The following is a 23,367-nucleotide window of genomic DNA, read 5'->3' as shown; positions in this document are numbered from 1 at the left end:
TTCTGGGTAGGGCTGGGAAAGACTCTTGTCTACTAGCAAGAGAGGCACTGCCTGTCATTGTAGACAATCCTGAGTTAGATGAACAAATTGTCTGACATGGAATAAAGTGGGCTTTTTAACGGAGGGCAATAGTTCAGTGGTAGAGCACATGAGTTGCACACAGAAGGTCCCATGTTCAACCCCCAATATCTCCAGGTACAGATGGGAAAGACCCCTGGCAGAAATTCTGTGAAGCCAATCAGTGCGGGCAATATGGACCTAGCTGGGCCAATGATTTGACTGGAATAAGGCAGCTTCTTATTGTCCTTTTCTCTCACACACCAATCTGCCCCCGTTCCTCAGTTCATGTTGAGGGTCAAGCCACAGGGTCCCCATTAGAGTACATCCAGGGAGTAATGACTAAAAGGGACTCTGGCCAAGCCACCAAGACTCAGATCTGTGGTTTTCCCTCCCACAAATTCCTGTGCAACTGCTTGGCAGTCCCACCATCTAGTCCTGCAGAACAGCAACCAAGTAAGCAAGGAAAGAGTGCAAAGAGTAGCATTGATGCAGCCTCTCCTCCCCACCTCTTCCTTTCATCCTCTGCGGTTCCATGTGCCAAAGTTGTTGCCATGGGAACCCTTGCTGACATCTGGAAGCCATCACAGATTTCTTCAGTGATCCAGATGTTCCAGTGGATGCAAGCCAGAAGGAACAGGGGAAAGTGGTGGAAGGATGGGGGGGGGTCACAGGGACAGCTCCTTTTAGAAAGCATGCAGACAAAGTTGGATATTCAGCCAACTGGGACAGGTAAAAGGACTTGGGGGGCAGGGGAGAAAGAAGATGGAAATCCAGGTTCCGGAGTAGGAACCCGCCACTGGGATGAATGAATCAATGAATGAATCAATGGTCCCTGTTGAGGTTATAATTCTGCAGCTGCTGAGAAGCCTTTTGAGTCAGCAATTAGGCTGCCAAATGAGGAAGGATCTAAGAATACAGCCTTGTCCCGTTAGAGACCGTGTGTGTGTGTGTGTGTGTGTGTGTGTGTGGTGATTTCAACATTGCTCACAACTAGAAGTTTATGTCAGTTGCTTCTCTAATTTGGCAAACTGCACATTCAACTACAATTGCAGCTGGGGCAGCAAAACAGTCATGATGCTGCTCTAACACCAGAAAGAAAGGGATGTGGGTGGGACAATGTTCCCAAGTGTACCAGCAGTGTTTGGCCAACCTTGAAAACATGCAAGATTGTTGGGCTTTTTTAAAAAAGGAGGGGGGGTTATTGTGGGGTTACAACAACCTTATGAGGTAGGCTGGTCTTGCTCGAAAGGTACTTACCCTTTTTGTCATAGGAAATGCTCAGCAGGATCAAGGAGGTTCAGTTGGAGGGGAGTGAGAATTGTCCCTATTTACATCTGAGGAATGTTGGTGGGTATGGAATATCCAGTTGGCAACCAGAGATGCCAAGCCCAGAGTTCTTTCTTGTTCTGAGCATGACCTTGCTTTTTTGACCACCAGCTCAGCTTTTGTTGTTGTTGTTGTTAATTAACAGTTTTCTAGGAATGGTTACTCTTGGACCGGAGTTCCTGCCCACTGGACCTATGGAGCTTCCCCCTCCCCCCCCCCAAATCCACAAATGCATGGATCCCACTTCTGGAAGTTAAAGAGAGCCCATGTTGCTTCCTGAACCTGCAGCAACTGACATCCTGAACTAGTATCCACCAGCCAGCCTTATCCAAAGCTCATTAGAAAATCAATGTGATATTAACACCAGCCCCTTGACTTACATTTGAAAGCTGTGACTTCTGTGAGCATGGGGGACACTGCAAAAAGAACAAAACAATTAGAAATCTGGAAAGGAAGATGCCTTCTAATAAAGGCTGCAATAGTTATAAGACAGCTCTGTGCATGTTTATTCAGAAGTACATCCTGCTGTGTTCAGTGGGGGCTTTTCCTCAGGTAAGTGAGTTGAGAATAGAGAAGGCTGTATTAACTAATTGACTAGCAGCCAATCAATTAGTTATTGAAGCCTTCTACAATTTGGTGCCCTCCAGATGTTTTGGACGGCAAGTCCCATCTGCCCCAAGGAACCAAGGCAAGACATCTGGAGGGCACCAAATTGCGGTTTTTAATTTTAAAAAGTAACTTGCTTTGAATTTAAGTAATTTAAAAAATCAGTATGTGGTGGGCACCACCTTAAGAAAGGCATCCCTGCTTTTTCCTCACATAGGATGGACCACCATGTTTATGGTGATGCTGGCTGTGGCGCAAGGGTCCATCAAGGTCAGGGGGAGAATGTTTTTCTTTAGCAGTGTTGCTTTATTTGTTTGCAAACATGTGCGGGTTCACTAGATAAATTCATTCATTGACTTACGCCCCATGGGCAAGGACTTCTTTCATCCATCTACCAGTTTAACTATCAATCACTCTGTAATGTTTATGCATTTCTGTGACAGTCTGTATGATGGGCAGTGACACAAATGATCAAACTTTAGCTATTTTTAATGCAATCGGGAAAATACTAAAATGCAGCATTGTGGGGGTTAAGCAAATACCTTCTCTGATTCCCTTGTGATAGGATCAGTTTGAATCCTCCTATAGTCCATTCCCAAGTACATGCCAAGCAGCTTATTAGTGAAGGGGGTGTTGGGTGGAAGCCTCAAGTGAGCTAGTGAAGGGGCTCAGTTGTCTGAAAGGCAGCTGGCTCCGTCTCCTTTCCCTGGCAAATTTCTGGGCACAGCAAAAGACTCTTATTATATGTGAGGGTTTGTGGCTTGACCACTGCTTCCTTCCACCAAACCAGTTAAGTGTGAGATGCTTCCCATGGGATGGTCAGCTCTAAAGAAGCCAAACCAGGCAGGCCGAGGCATCTGGTGGCTGCTGCGGTTTCCCTGCTTTGGGGGCAACTGAAGGAACGGTGCTTGGAATGCAAATTTACACACTGTTGATAGGGATGTCAGAATGTTGTGGAAATTGCAGAGATGCCTTTCTGTGTGTATCCAGCACACCAGCAAGGTGTAAGGCTGGGATATGTGAAACCTGCCCATTTATTTCAGCACAGTATTCCTGTGAGCTCAGATATCCACAGAAACTCCACAGAGCACCATAGACCACCTTGCTTTTGAGTATAATGTGCATTCAGGCACATTCAGAAGAAACCGGTGGTTTTTTAGGCGTGCTCTTCATTGTTTTCAGTGGGGCATGAACTGAAGTGCAGAGGCTGCCCTTTTCCCCAGTGAATTCAATTGTGCAAAGGTTTATACATCCAACTGCATTTTCACTTAATTTTGATAATTTCTAAAGCTTGTCCCAGGACTGAGCTGAGGTTGTTTTTGTTTCTTTGTGGTGGCATGGAAGTGACATCAGAAGAGTTCTGGTGACTTGGAGGAAAGGTTCCTTTGGTCCTTGGCAAGTGAGGTCTTCTTTTACCTACACTTATACAACACTCCCCCCCCCCCAGCATCTGTGGGTTCAGAATAACTGATGGCATCAATGGAAAGACAATATCCATGTCAGCAATCGAATCTTCCTGATGACTGTGGCATCCAGAATATTCTGAACAAGAAGCAGCAACTGCAGAGGCATGTTATGAAGGCTACAATTCCTGACTGTGTAACAAGCGCCACAGCGCAGAAGGCTTTGCTTGCTTCCTTTTAGGCATCGATAGCTCAGGAGTCTGGAACATACAAAGAAGCCCTCAGAAGGAACAGTTTACTGAGAGCTCTCCAGGAAAGGATTAGCATCAATGAAGTCTTAAGTACTACATGGTAAGCAGGGACAAGCAGGGTTTTGATTCTCAGCCCCTAAAGGTCTGGAATGCCACTGAAAGAATGTGTGTGTGTGTGTGTGTGTGTGTGCGCGCGCGCACGCTTAGAGAAATTCCTCGAGAAACTTCTCTCCAAAGTAGAACACCTTACAAAACTCTCCATAGGTCATTTGCCAATGTTCCCATTCAAAAGAAATTGTATTCAAACTGCCTTGCAAAATGTCATTCTCACAATCCAATATGAGCATTTCAACCATTTGTATCGAATTCTTGTGGCTTTCAATACTACCCATATGCTGATGACACTCAGCTTTTCCCCTGTACTCTTAGATCTTTTGTCCTTCCTTCAATTCCACATTTCCAACTTCCCCTCTGATATTTCTCTGTGCCAATGTTTCAACACTGTTTTTTATTTGTTTAAAAACAAATTAAAAAATGCAAAAAGGATGTTTCAACACTGTCTCAAGCTGAATATATCAAAGAGCAAACTTACCAAGTCATGGTTCAAACAAACCTATTTAACTATATTCCCCTTCCCCATGTATATTACAACAACCCTATGAGGTTAATTGGTCTCACTATCCTATGGGCATGAGGACACAGAAATTCATGACAGGAGAGGTCAGAACTGGAGTCTCCCTGATCAGTAGCTCAATTTCTTCTTAGATGCTGCACCTATGTAAGCAAATGACTAACTCACATTCCATGATTCCTCACCTTGTCACCTTGGCCATCTTTTACATCAACCTTTCCAGAAGATCTCACCTCCTCCTGGAAGAGAGCCGAGAAAAGACAGTATTATAGGTTAGTAGTCCATGAACCATTCTTCTAGCATATGAACAGAAGAAGAGTCTGCTGGAACAGGCCAAAGGGGACTCATCCAGCCCAGCATCCTATTTCCTATTCTCACACTAGCCAACCAGATGCCTGTGGGAAGCCTGCAAGGAGGACCTGAGCACAAGAGCAACTTCTCCTCCCCTGTGGTTATTAGCAACTGGTATTCAGATGCATTTCTGCTTCCAGCTGTGAAGGCAGAGCCTAGCCATCCTGGCTAGTAGCCACTGATAGTGAATTTGTCCAATCCTCTTTCAAAGCCATAAATCTCCTGGATGCTCTCATGCTCCCTCCCTTGTAGCAAGCTTTCCATGCGGGCCAAAACAGCTTCTTTCTGTCCTTCACTCCTAGTGAAGAGGGAAGGTTGCCAGCAGCTGGAGAAAATGGCTGATGTTCAGAGAACTAAGATTAACATTTAACAGGTGCTTATCACAGCATCTGGAAGTGCACTGCCATAGTTCAGTGATAGAGCATCTGCTTTGCTTGCAGAAGGTCACAAGTTTAAATCCTGGCACCCTGTGGTATCGCTGGGAAGGTCTCTTGCCTGAACACAGGACACACAAAGCTGCCTTTATATGGAGCCAGGCCATTGGTCCATGTAACGCTGTACTGTCTACACAGGGAGGCTCCCACAGTCTTACCTGGAGATGCTGGGGACTGAGCCTGAGACCTTCTATATGAAAGGCAGATGCACTCCACTGGGCTATGCCCCTTCCCCAAGGGGCTTAGCATCCCTAGTCTGAAACCCTGGAGAGAAACTGTCATTCAGTGTTGACAGTATAGTCGTACCTTGGAAGTTGAATGTAAACTGTTCCGGAAGTCCATTCGACTTCCAAAACATTCAAAAACCAAAGTGTGGCTTCTGATTGGCTGCAGCCTATCGGAAGCCTCGGAAGCCCCGCCAGACATTTGGCTTCCAAAAATAGTTCACAAACTGGAACAATTACTTCTGGGTTTGCGGCGTTCGGGAGCCAAAACGTTCAGGATCTAAGCTGTTCGACTTCCAAGGTACAACTGTACTGAGCTGGATGGTCTGACTTGTACCAATTCAGTTTCCTGTGTTAAACAAGAAATGAAATGGCAGAAGCTCAGGAGCTCAAGTGACCTCCTCCGTCACCCATCTCGGCCTTTTGCTCTCCAGTCTTGCTCCTCAAGGCAGGAGCGGCTGGTGAAGAGTGGTTCTCCTGACAGCAGACTCAAGTCTCCAGGAAATTCTCCTCACATTCCAACCGTGTTCAGCTGCCCCTGGAACATGCTGTGCAGCAGCTACATGCCTTCTCTACATCACTGTAAGTCAGGACTGGGGAACCTTTGGCCCATCAGATACAGTGGTACCTCAGGTTACATACGCTTCAAGTTACATACGCTTCAGGTTACATACTCTGCTAACCCAGAAATAATGCTTCAGGTTAAGAACTTTGCTTCAGGATAAGAACATAAATCATGTTCTGGCGGTGCAGTGGCAGCAGGAGGTCCCATTAGCTAAAGTGGTGCTTCAGGTTAAGAACAGTTTCAGGTTAAGAACAGACCTCCAGAACGAATTAAGTACGTAACCAGAGGTACCACTGTATTGCAGAACTACAATTTCCATCAGCCCTAGGAAGCATGGCTGGTGGCCATGGGCGGTGTAGTTTAGCAATTTCTGAAGGGCCATAGATCCACCTACACTTTAACCATCCAGGGACTAGTCCGCCTACTCATCGTCCTAACATCCTGGCCTCTTTCTCCCAACCCAGCAAGATGCTTATCACCACACACCCTTGCACTTGTAGGAATACTTTCCACGCTCCCACTTATCTGCAGCTCCATCCTGTCAAGATTCACCTCTTAATAAGCTCCGTTTTCTATCCTCTGGCTCTTGTTGCATTTTTCTTCAGTCTGGCTCTTTTGGCCTAGTCTCATCACCACCATTAAATATTGTGGAAAAAATGAGGCAAGTTTGTTTTTGTCCCAGAGGGTGAATGAATGAGGCTTGTGTTCTCACCAATGAAAGAATCTCAAAGGATGGAGAGGACAGCAACAGGGAAAGGGGGCCCATGTGTGGGAGAAGGCAGTTCCAAGCCAGAGAGTTCAGCATTTCTTCCTTGGGCAAGTCAGAACACAATGCCCCGGGGTCAGATTTATCTAGAGTTGGATAAAGATGCCCATGCCACTTCAGGATGAGGGGAATATCCAGCATGGTTTTCATCTTAAGGCAAATCTACCCACTTCACAAAACAAGACATGAACTGATAGGCAGCTGTCCTTCAAAATGCAGACATAAATTATGATGCAGTTCTCCAACCAAAGAATGCACACAAAAGCATATACTCACTAAGAGTGTCGTGGTGGGTTGACTGTCACATCCTGCTGGCTTTTGTTGGCCAGGGCAGAAGAAGTGGGCAGTGGTTTTAGTGACTTTTCAAAGCCATGCCTGTTCCAGGAGCCCTCTCTGCTAAATGGACTGGTTCAGAATCCAGTGGATCCATGGCTGGCCCTGCTGTGACTCAGCCCCATTACAGATCATTTTGGGGTCCTATGCTGGTTATGACTGGCAGGAATACTACCACCATCTATGGCTGGGAGTGGGGCTTCCAGGGCAACGGAGTCCCACAGAGACGTAGCCCAGCAGATGTCTGCATCTGCTGCCTCCTAACCCCCTTCAGCCACAAGGACCAGCATGTTAGGACTGTAGCCTAAGCTAATATTAAATCAACTGGATGTAAGCATCTATTGGCCCTACAATTCATCTCAAAACCAAATCAATGCCTCTACAAGATATGCTGAATTAAATGGGGCTTTTCTATGTAAATAAAAGAAGCACAATTTAATCATATCTCAAATATGAATGCCTACACTTGAGCTATCAAAAACAGGAATGTTATTCACCAGATGAAAGAAAACTTAAGTTATAGGACAGGAATCAAGCAGTAACTGCACCTCCGGGAGAAGGTAAAAAAAACCTGTTTATGTACCAAGTGATCGAATAATAAAGTGTTTAAATGATTGATTAATCAATTCTGCTGCTGTTTTTAATCTGCCGAAGGTTGTGTTTTGCTTTTGTACTGATGTTTCTTTTTATATCATGTTTTTGTATTAAAAATGTTGCAAGCCCCCTTAAGAACTATCTTTGGAGAGCGGGGATGTAAATATTTCCATATTCTATCCATCATGTCAGCTCACAACTGGCTGGCAGTAGTCTCAGATGGTTTGGATTGCAACCTCTTGCTCCCCCCTTCCCAATCCCTTCTCTGGTGTGTATTTCTCCTCAGTAGGATGTGACAGTGAAAAATAAAATCCCTAAATTGGCAGCAAATTTATTCCCAGCAAATGTTGAACGGATGACTGGTGTTTAATTCCAGCAAAGCTCTCTCTATTCCATACTACAGTGGTGGTGGGAACAGGCAAATTAGTTTTCCATCAGTTGGACCATTAAATCTATCTCAGCAGAGGATTAAGACTGCACTGAGTCTCTACAACTTTCCGATTTGTGGATCAAAAATACTTATTTTGATGGGTAATTTCCCCTCTCAAATACTTATCTTTTCTCAAAACTGTTGGGTGCCATTATTTATCCTGACTGCTGCTTCTGGTAATGGTTACATGGGTGATCCCATCCAATTGGGGATCACATAGTAAATGGAACAATGCCATGGTACTATGTCCAACACAATGTGATTGGACATAAGCATTACCATTAGGCAGAGTGAGCCAGCTGCCTCAGGTGGCAGATGCTGGGGGTGGCAGCAAGATATTGGAGAACATGGCTAAGCACACGCAATGGAAGTTTTCAGTGTTGTTTACGCTGGCTAACATTGCCATGGTTGTTCAGTAATGATCTCACAGCTTTTCTTCCACAATAAAATTCTTTCCACACAAATCCATCCTATTTAATCACATCGTATCAACCTAGCTGTCTGCTAGAGAGAAACAGGACAAGAAATTGCCAATGTTCACTTGTTCATCCCACGTCCAGAATGGAAATCAATCCAGCAAATGCAATTGCTATTCACTGCTGTTGTTACTTTCAGACTGCAAATGATACAAAATCAATTGCATTTTCTCTCATTTGCATCATGTTTTGTTTACATTGAAATGAATGGATAACATAATGACAAGATGGAATTTACATAATTTGCACAATATTGTCAACAGCGAGACAGTGAGAAGAATAATAGTTTATGCAGAAGACGAAATGCAGTGGAACGGCAACAGTGCTACAAGCAACAAATGCAGAGTGAAACAGAAAACTATGCCTTCTTACATCTGTGCTGTCTGCACACATGCAACAAAAACCCATGAACCACAACTACCCCATATTTCCACAGTTTGGGCTGTACAATTCCAGTAAATGGAATTCTCCAGAGGATTTCAGATCAATAACACTTTGTCTTATGTAATGCTTACAAATTCTGCACATACTTTAGCTTGTCATAACCATTACAATTATTCAGAGAAGGACAGCATCATCAACCCCCAGATGGGAGACTGAGAAGCTTGCTTATAGCCATGTCCTGACTTCACAACAGGAACAAGATTTGAGCTAGGGGCTTCCTGATTCATAGCTCTACACCAGGAGTAACTGGAGTGGTACACTCCACATGTTGTGGACTCCAGCTCCCATCCTCCTTGACCAATGGCCATGCTGGCTGAGGCAGATGGGGGTTGTAGTTCCAAATGTCTGGAAGGCACCATGTTGGCTGCCCAATGCTCTGGGCTATGCTAGTTCCTTCTTGCTGGTTGGTGTTCCTCACCTGCTTGCTTTGGGTCTCCTCCAAGCAGAAGCAGCGGGTGTAGACCTTGCCTTCAGTCTGAGGGTTGATCTCTATCAGGTCATTGCTCTGCATGACTTCCACATCCCGGCGAGTTTTAGATGCTTCGGGAAAGCACTGATGAAACAGGAAAGTACTGAAATAACTTTGGTGAGCAAGGCAGTTAGCTCTTCATGGACCAGCATGGCCTGGGGCTTATAGCAGCGGTGGCTAGCCTGTTTTGGTCCAAGGGTTGGTTTTACCCTTGGCCAATCTCTGGGGGCTGCAAGCCACCCTACACTCCCTCATGCACTCACCTGCATACACACAGGTAGACAAGCCACCCATTGGCTGATCTGCATGCCCCCCTAAAACTACAAAATTATCACTCTGATGATCAGGAAGGAGGTAGTTTTGGTTCCCTATAAGGGAACTGGGCTCCACCCAACCTAGCACTGTGTCTACTTACAATTTTCCTTTTTCTTACTGCTGCCCAAATTGGTTGTGTCTGGGGAGCCCCAGAAAACTTTCTTGGGAACAAATAGGGGTTAGTGACAGACCAGGAACTGGGAGACCAAAGTTTATGGCTCAGGTGGGAAGACTTTTCAGCCTGGTGGGATGGATCCACACTTCCCTCACCCATCACGGGCCATTTTGACAGGTGCGTCATCAGGTGGCAACTTCCAAGTTGCTAGCTTTCAGTCCCAATCAGCTGGTTGGTGCTGACAGCAGGCCCTTCTTGCCAAAGAACAAACAGGATTACATTTTAAGCTCCTGAGTATTCCTTTGCTAGCCATGTCTTTATGAGGTGCCCACCTGATGTCACGTGTGGTGTCAGGCGTGGGTCAGGTGTGGGGTGTGGTTTGGTGAAAACAGCCTTGAGGGCCAAATTACGACTGCCTCCCATAGGCCTATTAGGCCCCTGAGCAAGAGGTTCCTCACCACTGAATTTATGGGCACAATGAGGCTGTACTATTTGAACAAGATCAGAACTTGTTGAGAAGTCAGTAGAGGGCAATGACTGCATAGACCTGAAAGTGAAGGTTTTCTGAAGCAAAAACCACACTGACATTGTTTCAAATAACTATCCCAAACAGGCAGCAGGTGTCAACATATTATCAGATCCACCCCAAAAAAGCATAGCAGTTTTTACATACAAGTTGCTATGTAACTGAGTAGATTGCATCTACTATGCACAGTGGTGAATCAGATCTATATCAATTGCTGCTGTTGCCTGTGGTTTTGAATGGGGAACCTGATGCACCACTGTAGGTAATAAAAACATGCAAAACAGACAGCAGTGCTTTCAACCCTAGAAAAGTTGTCTGACAGCTTTTGTGGATAAATGTCTCAGTCCTGCAACCTCAGCATGGGGAAATTGCAGGAGCACACACATAAACAGAAGTGACAGCTTTTGCATATCTGCAGTATTACTCACCCCGTTATCAGAGATCTCACAGCATCCCTCATGCATTGCCATGGCTGGGTCGCAATAAATGTGAAGCTGCTGAATGTCAAACTGCAAACAAAGAAACAAGCAAACTGTTATAGGGTGGAGATCCAATATCCACCCTGGTTCTTCAGATCCTGGAGAAGAGGCCTCAGCCAGCCCTTCTCTTAAGCATGGGAATTCATAGTGGTACAAGTACACATTCCACCAGAGAAATGAGCAGAAGTGGCTCACCAGGTGGGGCGGTGCCATTATGCTGACTTCCCACCAGTTGTGTCCCAGTTGCTTCCCAAGAAGGAGAGGGCAAAAGTGGCAGGGAGACCAGTGCAGTGAAAATGCACTGGCAGAGCCAATCTGATGCCCCTTTCAATGCATCTGCAGCCTCCATGCCATCTTCCCCGCCCAGCAAGTGACAGTGAATACCTACTGGGCTCCACCACACCCGGCAAGCTTCTTCTGGGCAAGAGAAATGGCAGGGTGAGCTTCCCAACTGTCTGTACTTTTTCAGATACCTGCCTCTCAAATGGTTTCTGGTGAAGGGTTGGCAGGTCTTGGGCTTGGTCAAGGCCATCAGGTAGACACAAATTGCCACCTTTAAATGTTGGCCTAGGAGTTTTGGAGCAGCATTATTTTAAAGTTCTACTTAAGAAGAAAACAATGCCACACAAGAAATATTTTCTTCGGTGCTTCTCCAAATTCCCCAGTGGCATTGCCACAGTGGGATAAATGTGTGGGGAGAGAAATTCCCTCTCCAAAAAGGAACTGTCACTCCCAATTCTATTATAGGAAAAGAGAGAACAATCAGAAATCCTGATCTTGGCAGGGTAATTGCCTCATTTTGACCGCTTGCTTTAACCCGCAAATGTGCAGTTAGAAGCAGAGGTGGGGTCAGGGTTGGGAGCTGAAATCTGGCACATGTGGAACTGTGCTTATACCTGTCTAATGGGTTGGTACATCTATTCATTTATTGCATTTAAATATCACCTTCCTTCTATCAAGGAAATTAAGGCAGGATACGTGAGGGTTCTCAGGCAGGCCCTGACTAGAGCTAGACCTGCTTAGCGTCAGGAAGGCTGCTATGGCATCATTTGCCTTCCAGCCATAGGGAAATCCCACAAAGACATACTCTAGGTATCTGGATTCTAAGCAAAACTCCGAAGCCTCTAACAGCTCAGTAGTTAACTCAATTGCACAGGGCCCAAATTACTGAATTCCCAGCACCGCCATTTTACTTCACCAGCCCTGCTCCCAACATACACACCCTGGGAAATGGCATAATTAAAATGTCAGAGTTCAGGGGTGCAGGCCTAGAGCTCCACTCAACACCAAGAGCTTCACATGGCTATTAGCCATGATGGCCATATAGTGTCTCCAGTATCAGAGGCACTGTGCCTCATAAGAATGGAAGAAGAGCCTACTGGATGAAGCCAATGGCCTGTCTAGTCCAGGATCTTATTCTCTCAGCAGCCAAGCAGATGCTTGTGGGAAACCTGCAGGGAGGATCTGAGAGACAAGAGCACTTTCCCCTCCTTGGGTTTCCAGAAACAGGTATTCAGAAGCATTTCTGCCTCCAACCATGGAGGTACAGCATAACCATCATGGCTTGTAACTGTTATTAGCCTTATCCAATATATACTTCCCCACTCACTTTCTCCATGTCATGAATAATTTTTGACACCTCCATCATATCACCTTTTGCTGGCCTTCTCTCTGAACTAAAAAGTCCCAAATGTTGCAGCCTTTTCTCACCGGGGAGTCGCTCTCCATCCCCTTGATCATTTCGGGGAGTGTAGTGGTCTTGCACTCAGGGTCTACTTATGGGCTTCCCATAGGGGCTTCTGGTTGGCTACCATGAGAACAAACTGCTGGACTGGGAGAGACTTCAGCTCATCCAGCAGCCAGGCTCTTGTTATGTTCTCATGTTCAAGGCCACCCCACAGTCCATTCTAGCTGCTGCTAGGAAGCAGCTAGCAGCAGGAGTAGAAGTGACCAGTGATGTCCCCACCAGCGTTATAACAGCAGCCTGGTGGTGGTGGCAGTAGTCCTTGCCAAGGCCCCAAACCTTGCCCAAGAATTTTGTGTACTGGCTTCTGGCTTAGACTCAGGATTTGCTAAAGCTCCCTGATTTATTGCAGAATGCACTTACACCAAAATAGCTTAGTTTGTTGTTAATTATGCATTGGCTGATCAGCTCAAGGGTTTCAAAATCTCTTCCTGGAAATATATAGTCATTTCTTGCTCTATCACCATGCAGATTCTCCAGTGGTAGAAGATCTGCTATGCATGCAGCAGGTCCCAGGTTCAATCCTTACTATCTTCAGGTAGGATTGGGTTGGGGTTAGAGAGAGCTGCTGCTGGTCATTGTAGATCAGAGGCAGGGAACCTCTGTCCTACAATAGCTTTGTCTTGAAGTTCAAAGGTGACCTAGCTTAGTGGCCTCAATCCTGACACCAACTCCTGTTCTCTGGGGAGTGAGGGACAATCCCTTACAGACAGAAGCTTCAATAGAACTGAATTTTGTGTAAAGTGAACTTTTGGACAATTTGGAGGTTCATTCTTCTTAGAAATGTAAGATTAGCAAAAAGTATGCATGTCACCTATGGTAGAATGCCAGGACAAACCTGAAGGTTTAGGAGAGATTTCCGGTGAAGCTTAACACTTTTTAAAAACGTTAGCAACATTCCTTAGAGTTGAGGGTGTCTTCATAAATACCAATGTGTGTTTGGGCCAAGCTAGGTTTGAGAAAAGGCCAAGCAGCCCCAAATGGAGAGAGGGACCACTTGCCACAGCTTTCCCACAAAGCCCCGCCATGACTCACTGTGACAGGAGCACCCTGCACGGCATCCAATCCAACAAACGCGTTGCCTTCCCTGGCCAGGCTCCGGCGGGGTTGCAGTGGCTTGGATGAGATGTAGCTGCAGTCGATGTGGATGGAAACCACCTGGCTTTGGATGCTAAGGACCATTTTGTGCCATTTCAAGTCGAAAAGGGCAGAGACCCCTTTTCCGGCAAAGATGGCGCTGACAAACTCCTTGTCCTGACCCTTGGCTTGGAACTCCAGGCTCTGCTCTTTGCTGTTGATCCCCAGGGAGAGCTGAGGGGGTGAAAGGAGACGGCGCTGACTATGAGAATGTTCTAGAAAGAGAGGCAGAGAGGAAAGGCATGAGGGGAGACAGGGAGAAAGAAAGATGAAGAAAGCACACTAAACAGGGAGATATAAGGATTGTGGCGGCAGCAGGCAAGCTGAGAGAAGACTTATGGTTCTTTTTTTGCCAGGGCAGTCTTCCCTCTGGTCCATACACCCTTTATTATGAAATGGGTCAAATCTAATGTTGCAGACCATCAGATCCCACAACACAAGTGGCATCTTTGTCATACTATGAATCATTGTCTGATTATATATATATATATATATATATATATATATATATATATATATATATACACATAGGAAGTGACAGATATAAAATACAGTTATATTATCATAAAGAACACTGAAAGATAAATATGGTCTTGATGCCTGTTATTCCAGAGAGGAATGTTTTATTATTATCATTAACTTGGATCAGAAATAACTTCTTGAGAAAAACAGTTAGTTTAGCCATTTGATATATTCCATATTGTTATGAGTTTGTGGGGAACCAGATCCCCCTCAATTCCTGGGTCTAATAAAAGTTAGGATTAATCAATGCATGGGGGATTAAACTGAAACTTTAAATAGCTGGAGTCTGCTTTCCCTGTCCAGGAAACCACCTGGGAGAGGAACCTTCAAGGGGAACCAAGCTAATAATAGTTCCTCCCACCTGCCAAAATGGCTCAGGTGGGAAGCAAGGAGCCACATCCAGTGCTCTGCCCTTACCCAGGCCACACTCCCATGCTAGCTTTCCATGGTGAAAGCACAACACAAGGCCAGTCTAGGAAATCTGTGAGGCTCACTTCTATGGCAAGGATCCTCCTCATGGACAGCAGCTTAGGTTTGAACTGTCACTCAGACAAGAAGGGGCTGGCTAGTTTTGTTGGGCCAGCAGCACCAAATGAGGGGAATTACACATGAGGAGTCAGATCCCCGGGAAGGTCTCAGTGACGTAGCCACTCCACTCCTTCCCCTCTTACATCACCCAGGTGAACTGAGCCCACTTCACTCCTGTGGCAGCTTCACCTCCAATCCTTGCACCCTCTGCAGCACTGAAAGAGCCTGGCTCCAGCTTATCCTCTCAGAAGAAGCCTACTGCTCAGTCTGGTTTGGAGCCACCACTGTGGGTTCCTCCATCACCTGGGGTGGGGCCTTGGAGGAGCGATCTTGCCCTGAAGGCAAAGAAGGCTCCAGCCCACTCTTGGTCTTTATGGGAGCAACTTGCTTACTTGGGAGCCCCTTTAGAGCAATCTCCCACCATCTAATGACCTCCAGATATTTCGGACTACAATTCCCACCATCCCTAACCATTGACCATGTCAGCTGGGGCTGATGGGAGTTAAAGCCCACCACATCTGCCGCGCACCCATTTGGGGAATGCTGCATGTCCCACATTTCCTGGGTGAAAGAAAAGTGGGCATGGGTGCAGATGGCAACTGCATGGGTGGTGACAGCTTTTGGGCATCTACAAGGCACAGCAGCTCCACTGGCAACTTTGCCCATATGGATCAGGTGGGCAACAGATCTGCTTGTTCCTTGAGCAGTACTATCTGGTTAAGCCTGGGGCTGGCGGAAGGAGAATAGGAAGCTGGTTGCCCTCAGTGGAAAGAAGAGGTGCATGATAGGACAGAAAGAGCCACGAGGCCCTGGAAAGGATGCACCATGCTAGTGTGATGTACCTGGGGGTACCCCTGACGATCGGTGGCCTGGAAGAGGTACCAGTTCTCTTTGCTGGTCTGTTTCTTCAAGAGTAGAGTAACCACCAGGGTGAATTCATCAGGCAAGCCCCGGGGGAACAGCTGTCTGGGAACAAAGAGGAGGGGAGAGATGTGAGGAAAGGGAGGCAGCCATTGGGGGCAGGCAAGAAAGCTCTAGAAAGGCAATACAGCAATTCATGACATCATTCCTATGGTGGGACATTTTGTCTCAAGGGCAATGCTGGATGCCCAGGGGCAGCCATGCCAGTGAAAGCAGTGATAGCAAGCGGGTCTTTTGCTCGGGATACGTATGTGCGTGTAAAGAAATGAAAAGGGAAAAAAAGATGGGAAAATAGAAACTACAGTCACCTGTTTCCCCCTGCCTCCCAAAAGTGGAAAAGAATAACAAAAACCCTTGACAATATATTACACCATAATCTTGTCATCCTTGCTAGAACTGAATTCAAAACGGTGTAAAAGCACAATATATTTTGACATAACCCTGAATCCTTGCTGTATTTAATAAATGGCCGCCAATTTGTTGCTAATTTATCTTGTCTTTGCCTTTTCTCTTTCATTTTGATGTAATCAGTTAACTTGGCCGTTGAGGTAAACTCCCACATTTATGAGAGTCACCTCGTATTGAGCTCATAAGGTTTATAAGTAGCCTTATAAATTATTATTTTGTTTCTACGGTTATTTATGAACTGCCAGTTGATAAGAAAAATATTGTGGCGGTGTGCACCAAAAAGTTCAGTAAAAAATCATGGGCAAAACATCATAAAACATAGACCACTAGCATGACTCACTACAAAGCACCCTCCTCTTTGCAAATACACCAAGCAGACACTGAATCAAAGCTCGCACCTTATTTTCAAGCAGACTAATTAAACAATCACAGAAAATATTGGGAAAGATACGTATCAGTCCATAAGAACACGTATGCTCGCACACACATTAGATGGAAATGAAACTTTAATTGGCAGATTAATCAACAACCGCTGTAGTTTATTCAGTGGGGTGGGGGTCCCTTTTCATTGTGAATGTTCAATTTCTGTCGGGGTGTTGTTGTTGTTTTGCAGCTATTTTGGCTCTGGTGACGTATGGAAAGAAAAAGAACATATTAACAATGACCTTTCCCTCTAATGAGTGCTCACTTTTGTTTATTAAGCAGTAAACTATCTTTCACTTTCTTCATATTTTTTTTTTTTGCAAAAAAAGGCATCCATGTGCAATATGCCAATTTATTTTAATTAACATTAATATATCTAAAGACAAATGATTTACTCAAAGGATTTGTGGTTAATTGGTCAGCCTATAATAAATCCCTTCTACCAGCCCACTAAATCGTTTCTTACTGCAAGCATAATGTGGGTTCCAGTTGAGTTTCCTTTCTTTCATGCAAAAAAAATAAAAATAAAATAAAATCATAAAAATATATTAACAAAGAAAATCTACAGTACAATTCTAAAAACAATAAAGCAGCAATGAAATGGAATAATAAAACACAGAAGGAATATTAAATTAGAATTCATTCTCTGGGGGCTCTAATTAATTCAGAACTGCACCTCAGAATGAAATAGTCATAAGATCCTGCTTAAAAGAGGGCAAAGAAGAGGCTGGGAAAATATTTCTAGGGGTCAGTACCAACTAGGCCTTGTCTCCCATCACCTCAACAGGCTTGGGAATCATATAATTGTAGAGTTGGAAGGGGCTATGAGGCGTGAGGGTCATGTAGTCCAACCCCCTCAATGTGGGAATCTTGTGCTCAATGTGGGGCTTGAAGTCACGACCCTGAGGTTATGAGTCTTGTGTTCTGCCGACTGAGCTATGTATCATGTAAGGACCACACAAAGCTGCAATTCCCAGCACCCTTAACAGTTCCCGGATTCTTAGTGGGGAAACGTATAGTGCAGATGTGCCTCAGATGGAGCTCTCAATGATGTTCATTCCTGAGATCTCTTGCTAGCCCCAGACCCTTCCAGAACAGACTTATGCAATGGCCACGGTACCTGTTTTTGCTTATTTCCCTCTCCTCTTCCTTACCCCTCAAGTACCACCATGTCTATAACACTGTAACTCACTATTTTAAATCATGAAACAATGCAGGTGTTTCAAGGCAGTACATAGAAATAGAAATAGATGAAAACAAGAGGCTTCCCTCATCATCATGGACACCATGAAAGCACCCTCTGCCCATGCTCAAAGGCACAGTGGCTCTGTCAGATAGGAAAGGTAAGGTACCCCTGACTCTGGGGTTGCGGTGCTCATCTTGCATTACTGGCCGAGGGAGCTGGCGTACAGCTTCCGGGTCATGTGGGCAACATGACTAAGCCGCTTCTGGCGAACCAGAGCAGCTCACGGAAATGCCGTTTACCTTCCCGCCGGAGCGGTACCTATTTATCCACTTGCACTAGGTGGGCAGGAGCAGGGACCGAGCAACGGGAGCTCACCCCGTCGCGGGGGTTCGAACCGCCAACCTTCTGATCAGCAAGCCCTAGGCTCTATGGTTTAACCCACAGTGCCACCCGCATCCCGATAGGAAAGGAGGTAACCCTAAAAACCATTTAGAAGCTTATCCCAGCCAAACCATAAATAACACTTTAAAAGGATTGCTATAATGAGGTCATGGTAGACACAGAGCGAGTCCAACAATTTTGCTCCAGTAGCAACAGCAGCCACTAACATCTGTGTTCATTTCTCAGGACATTCAAAAATAAAAACAGCAGCAACAACAACCCATATCCAGTCCAGACAGAATCAGGAGATTTGGAAGCCAAGCAGAGCAGGAATCAATTTCATCTGTGGAATCCATCCTACTATTGCAACATTCATTGCCCTTCAGCGACCAGTTCTGGGGCTTGGTCAACACCAGTTATTTATGCCAAGTTTTTCCACTACAGAGACTTCCCTTTGCACCACATGGTCTTTGTAGAGGTACATCAGGAATGAGCCAGACAGAGAATTTGGATGCCAGACAGAGGTCAGAATCAGGGCCCTTTGACTTTTGAGAGATGAAGTTCTGCCACCAGGAACGGGAGAGAAATTCAATTCTGTTCGCATTGAAAGGTGAACCTACCTAATTCACACTATGTGAGACAATACAAGCACTGAAATGTAGCCATCCCTCAAAATCCACACTTTTTGGAATTTTGCAGTGCAGTTCTTCAAAGCACACAGAGTTTGCAAAAATTCAGTCATTGGGGGAAAGGGTGCATAATGGCAAAGAACATATTACTGAAAATAACATGCAAACATACCATATATTAGGATAAATTGCTTGCAAAATATGTACGTTAGTCAAACTGTATACAGAAATGTATGTGTTAGGAGACATTTGCACTAAAATGTTTATTAATTTTCATGAGGATATTTTAAAAAAAATAATAATAATCACAAATTGTTCTAGAAATATGGAGAACTGAATTTAAGATTGGAATCAGTTACAGGTGGGTAGCCGTGTTGGTCTGCCATAGTCAAAACAAAATCGAAAATTCTTTCTAGTAGCACCTTAGAGACCAACTGAGTTTGTTCCTGGTATGAGCTTTCGTGTGCATGTATCTGAAGTGTGCATGCACACGAAAGCTCATACCAGGAACAAACTCAGTTGGTCTCTAAGGTGCTACTAGAAAGAATTTTCGATTTTGTTTTAAGATTGGAAGAATCAGAAACTGAGAAAAGTGAAATTGGCAGATTTTCCCACTTCCCACCTGTCAGAGACTTTTAAAACATCAGACCTGCCACCAAACAATGCAGATATCACTGCCAGGACAGGGAAGCCATTTCAAAAATTCTCTACATTAGATTTTTTTTTTCATAGGCTTTGGAGTATACAGTCCTGTACATATAAACAAGCGCATGCAAATTCTGCACAAACCTATGCCCTCTTTTTTCTAATAATGCATTTTCTCTTATTTGATAAAACATAAATGACCACCCTATCTTAATATGAGCATATTTGTTTCATAACAGCATTTATACCCCTCCCCCCCTTTAGCATAAGCGCCTACCCTATCTATGTTCTATCATTTGCATGGTTGCATTTACGGTTCTTTGGGGTGCATTTGAAAAAAAGAAAAATCCCTGATGCACACGGGTGCATTGATGAGAAATTACACAACAGTAAACATGATGTGACGAAGCACATGGTTGGATCAAGAACATGTTGTCGAGTGTTCCATTAAGATGCAAGTAAGTAATGTACTTTAGGGACACTGGTGGCGCAGTGGTGGAGGAGGAGCAGGTGGTGGTGGTAGCAGCAGTGGTAAGCAGTGTGCTCATCAGGGCCTGGATCTGCCGCCGTTCTCAACTGTCCCCTGGTCTGCCACCTGAAACAACTGCCCCACCCCGCCTCATGGGCAGGCTAGCCCAGGAGGGGAGGTGGTGATTTCTCAGTGTTTTGGTGGTTTGCATCAGTGATGCAGCTGTGGAGAAAGATGAAGATGAAAAGAGGGAAGAGAAAGCAGAGGAGAAGCTGCTTCTGAGCCAATTCTGGTGTTAATTTTAGAAATTCTCCCCAGTAAAGGAATGCAGGAGGAACAGTAGACGGAGCAAAGGAAAGCATCAGATCAATAAATGAATGGAGCTGGGGAAATCCTCTTATCCCTAGCCAGAGGCACGATAAACAGTCTGATGGTTTTTTCCTCTCTCTTTCTCTCTGTTTATGGCTACAAAAACAGGGAGAGGTCGTCAAGCATCTGCCAGCTGAAAGATATGGTTGGTGAGCCACATTTGCATTAACTTTATCAAAATTATCGACAATAGTGGAGAACAGGCTGCATAATTTGTGACTTGCCCCCCACCCAGGCTGAAAGCAGATTCACAGTATCCTGCATGGAGGCTCCACGTGATTTGGATAAACTGCCTTATTATTATTATTATTATTATTATTATTATTATCACTGCCAAGCTGAAAATGCAAAGAAAAGGATGTAGAACCGGGACGGAGGGTACAAGCACTCTGCATGCAGCAGGAGCAGGAGCTGAAATCTCCCTGCTTTGAATGCACCAAAGACTGGCTGGTGTGCCAATGCCACACTTTGCTAGCCCACTGCCGCCGCTGTTTTTCCTAACCTGGAAAATAACTCTGAGTTCTTTCCACTTCTGATAAGAGAGTCTCGCAGGCCAGAGTAAAGACTAGTGCCTGCTGATGGGGGGGAGTGATAGCAGCCTTTGCAGAAAAGAAGAACTGCACAGACGGTTTCCTCATCAGTCTCAGTGTGTGGGTGGAGAGCTTTTCTGTCCCTTGGTCTCAGGCTCCCCTACCCAGCAAAGGAATGAGACCAGAACTAATACTTGTTGGCCCTGCACCTCTGGCATTGCCATTGTACCGGATGCACATTGATCTCCTTGTTGTCTTCTTGGAAGCCCTGCTCCAGGTCGTTTGTCTTTCATTTGCTCCTCTCTCTGTGTTTATTGTGGGGTCATCATGCCTGGCTCATGAATCACCAAGACAAAACAAGAACCAGCAGAAGGAGATCATAGCAGAGGCGCCCTCAGCTAGCCAAGCGTTTAAACAAACACACCTATTCCCAACTGCCACAGCGCCCATCCCTACATTAAGAAACTGTTTAAAAACTGTCAATGAAGATAAAGAGCGAGGGGGGGGGGGAGAGAGGGAGGGAAACCCCAAGGGACTCAAAGGAAATGTTTTGGCACTGTCAAATTCAAAAAGGAAAGGCAAATAAATCTCTCCACTTTTTCTCCACCGTCTAATTTCAGATTCACTCCACAGCTCAGTTCCAGCGACTGCTCAACAAGGGCTCTGCCCTGGAGCTTCTTCTCTACCTTAGGCCCCACGCTATGAACTGAGAGATAAGAAAGGAGATAACGCAGTAGCCATGTTAAGCAATCCACTATTTTCTCAGATTCCCTTTATAATAAAGCAATAATAATACTGACCTGCCTTACAGGGGTGTTCTATTGTGTACAATTTTTAAAATATGCTTGAAATATGAAAATATATGCATATGAAACTGCTTGCAATCTATTATTTGCTTCCGAAGTCCTACTTATGTGCTGACCAATGAAACCAGTTAGGATGGCAAGACAGGGACTTCTCAGTGGTGGCCCTGCGGAACCCCTTGCTTGGACCCTTCAGTTCTGGCTTTCAAGGAAGCTTAAATATTTATACATATCTTTTTTAGTTATTGCCATTTCTTAGGAGAGTTTCAGTGACTGAAATCAGAATTCAGTTGCAAGATTTTCCACCGACTCCCTCTTTTTTCTTTGTCTTTGTCTTCTTTTGGCCCTCACTGTTGTTTTCTTTGAAGCTGGTACTATCTGAGTGGTCCTACTCCACATGCGCCCCTGAGAGGTGACTGCACGCCTTCTGCAGACAACTACAGACTTGTCTTCTTTGGAACAGAACAAAAGCGGCAATTGCTAAGAAGGTGGAGGGGAGGGGAGCACTCTGAAAGGAGAGCCACGGCAACTGTTCTGCCGTGCACCAGCTATTTCCAATGCCCTCAATCCTTTGTAGCAGAGCCTCCTTCCCTGAAGGCTGAATTCCAGGTGTCTGAATGAGCATTAAAGCAAAGTACCACCATACATGCTGGATATATGTTTGTGTTGGATGTTGGTGGCACCATCGGGATCTAAGGAGCCACTAGCCTCTTTTCTGCCATGCCACATCTTCTGAGCATGGGTGGGGCAGGTGCTCTGGCTTAGTGGTTGCGGGGGAAACTGTGTCAGGAACCCCAAGGCACTTCAATTAGTGCTCTGATCATCCTTTGCTCTTTTTCTCTTGGCTTTCCGTTTTGCTAATACTGTAGTTGAAAATACTTCTTCAGTGGGCACTGAAGACCCAAACATGGTGGCTTAAGTAAACCTTACCGAAGAAAATAGGAAGAGCCTACTGGATCAGGCCACTGGCCCCTGAAATCCAGCATCCTGTTCTCACTGTGGCCAACCAGATTACTGTGGGAAATCCACAAGCAGGATTCAAGCGCAAGAGAACTCTCTCCTGGTGTGGTTTCCAGCAACTGGTGTTCACAAGCCTCCAACCATGGAGGCAGAGCATAGTAGCCATCAATAGCCCGATCCACCATGAATTTGTCCAATTCTCTTTTAAAGCCATCCAAGGTTGTGGCCATTGCTACTTCTTATGGGAATGAGTTCCATAGTGTAACCATGTGGTGTGTAAAGAAGTACCATAATTTTCTGTGTACAACATGAGGGTTTTTTCCTTAGAGACTACCGTGGAAAATTTTGGGTCAACTTATACATGGGTAGTTTAGAGTTGGGTTGTAGGATTGGTCACTGTTGATTGATGGGAGCGATAATGGCTGCTACCAATTGGTTGCTGTGTTGGCGATTGGCAGCTAGCGGTATTGTGGTTGATTTTTTTTTTGCAACCCCCCCCAAAAGCACAACAATTATTCTGGGCAACCCTCCCCCCAAAAAGCTCAACAACTCTGTGAACCCCCCCCCCATTTTCTTAAATTTGAGTCTCCCCAAATAGGGGGCGTTTTATACAAGGGTGTGTGTTATACATGAAAAAATACGGTATTTTCATCTGAATCTTCCAATGTTCAGCTTCACTGGATGCCCACAAATTCTAGTGTTGCAAAAGAGGGAGAGAGAAAAAATACTTCCCCCCACCCACTTTCTCCATGCCACGCGCCATTGTATAAGCTTCTATCATGCCACCTCTAACTTGGCTTTTCTCTGAGCTGAAAAGTCTCAAATGCCGCAAGCTTTCTTCATAGGGGAGTTGCTCCTTCCCTTTGATCATTTTGGTTGCCTTGATGGGTCTTTCATGGCCGATGGCTACTAGC

At 45.2% G+C, this 23,367-nt stretch overlaps 1 protein-coding gene across 1 annotated transcript in view; it reads right to left on the bottom strand.

The window, feature by feature from the left end:
• Positions 1-23,367, bottom strand: part of COL16A1 (collagen type XVI alpha 1 chain) — a 123,686-nt gene that overhangs the window by 74,931 nt on the left and 25,388 nt on the right. The window contains exons 5-10 of the mRNA XM_033157651.1: positions 15,572-15,695; positions 13,578-13,853; positions 10,748-10,828; positions 9,313-9,447; positions 4,463-4,516; positions 1,767-1,802 (exon numbers count right to left, since the gene is read on the bottom strand). Of these exons, the coding sequence (XP_033013542.1) occupies positions 1,767-1,802; positions 4,463-4,516; positions 9,313-9,447; positions 10,748-10,828; positions 13,578-13,853; positions 15,572-15,695 (706 nt within the window). The remainder of the gene's footprint in view (positions 1-1,766; positions 1,803-4,462; positions 4,517-9,312; positions 9,448-10,747; positions 10,829-13,577; positions 13,854-15,571; positions 15,696-23,367) is intronic.

Source organism: Lacerta agilis, chromosome 8 (assembly GCF_009819535.1).
Source record: "Lacerta agilis isolate rLacAgi1 chromosome 8, rLacAgi1.pri, whole genome shotgun sequence".
Taxonomy (NCBI): domain Eukaryota; kingdom Metazoa; phylum Chordata; class Lepidosauria; order Squamata; family Lacertidae; genus Lacerta; species Lacerta agilis.
This window is presented reverse-complemented; position numbering and strand designations above follow the sequence as displayed.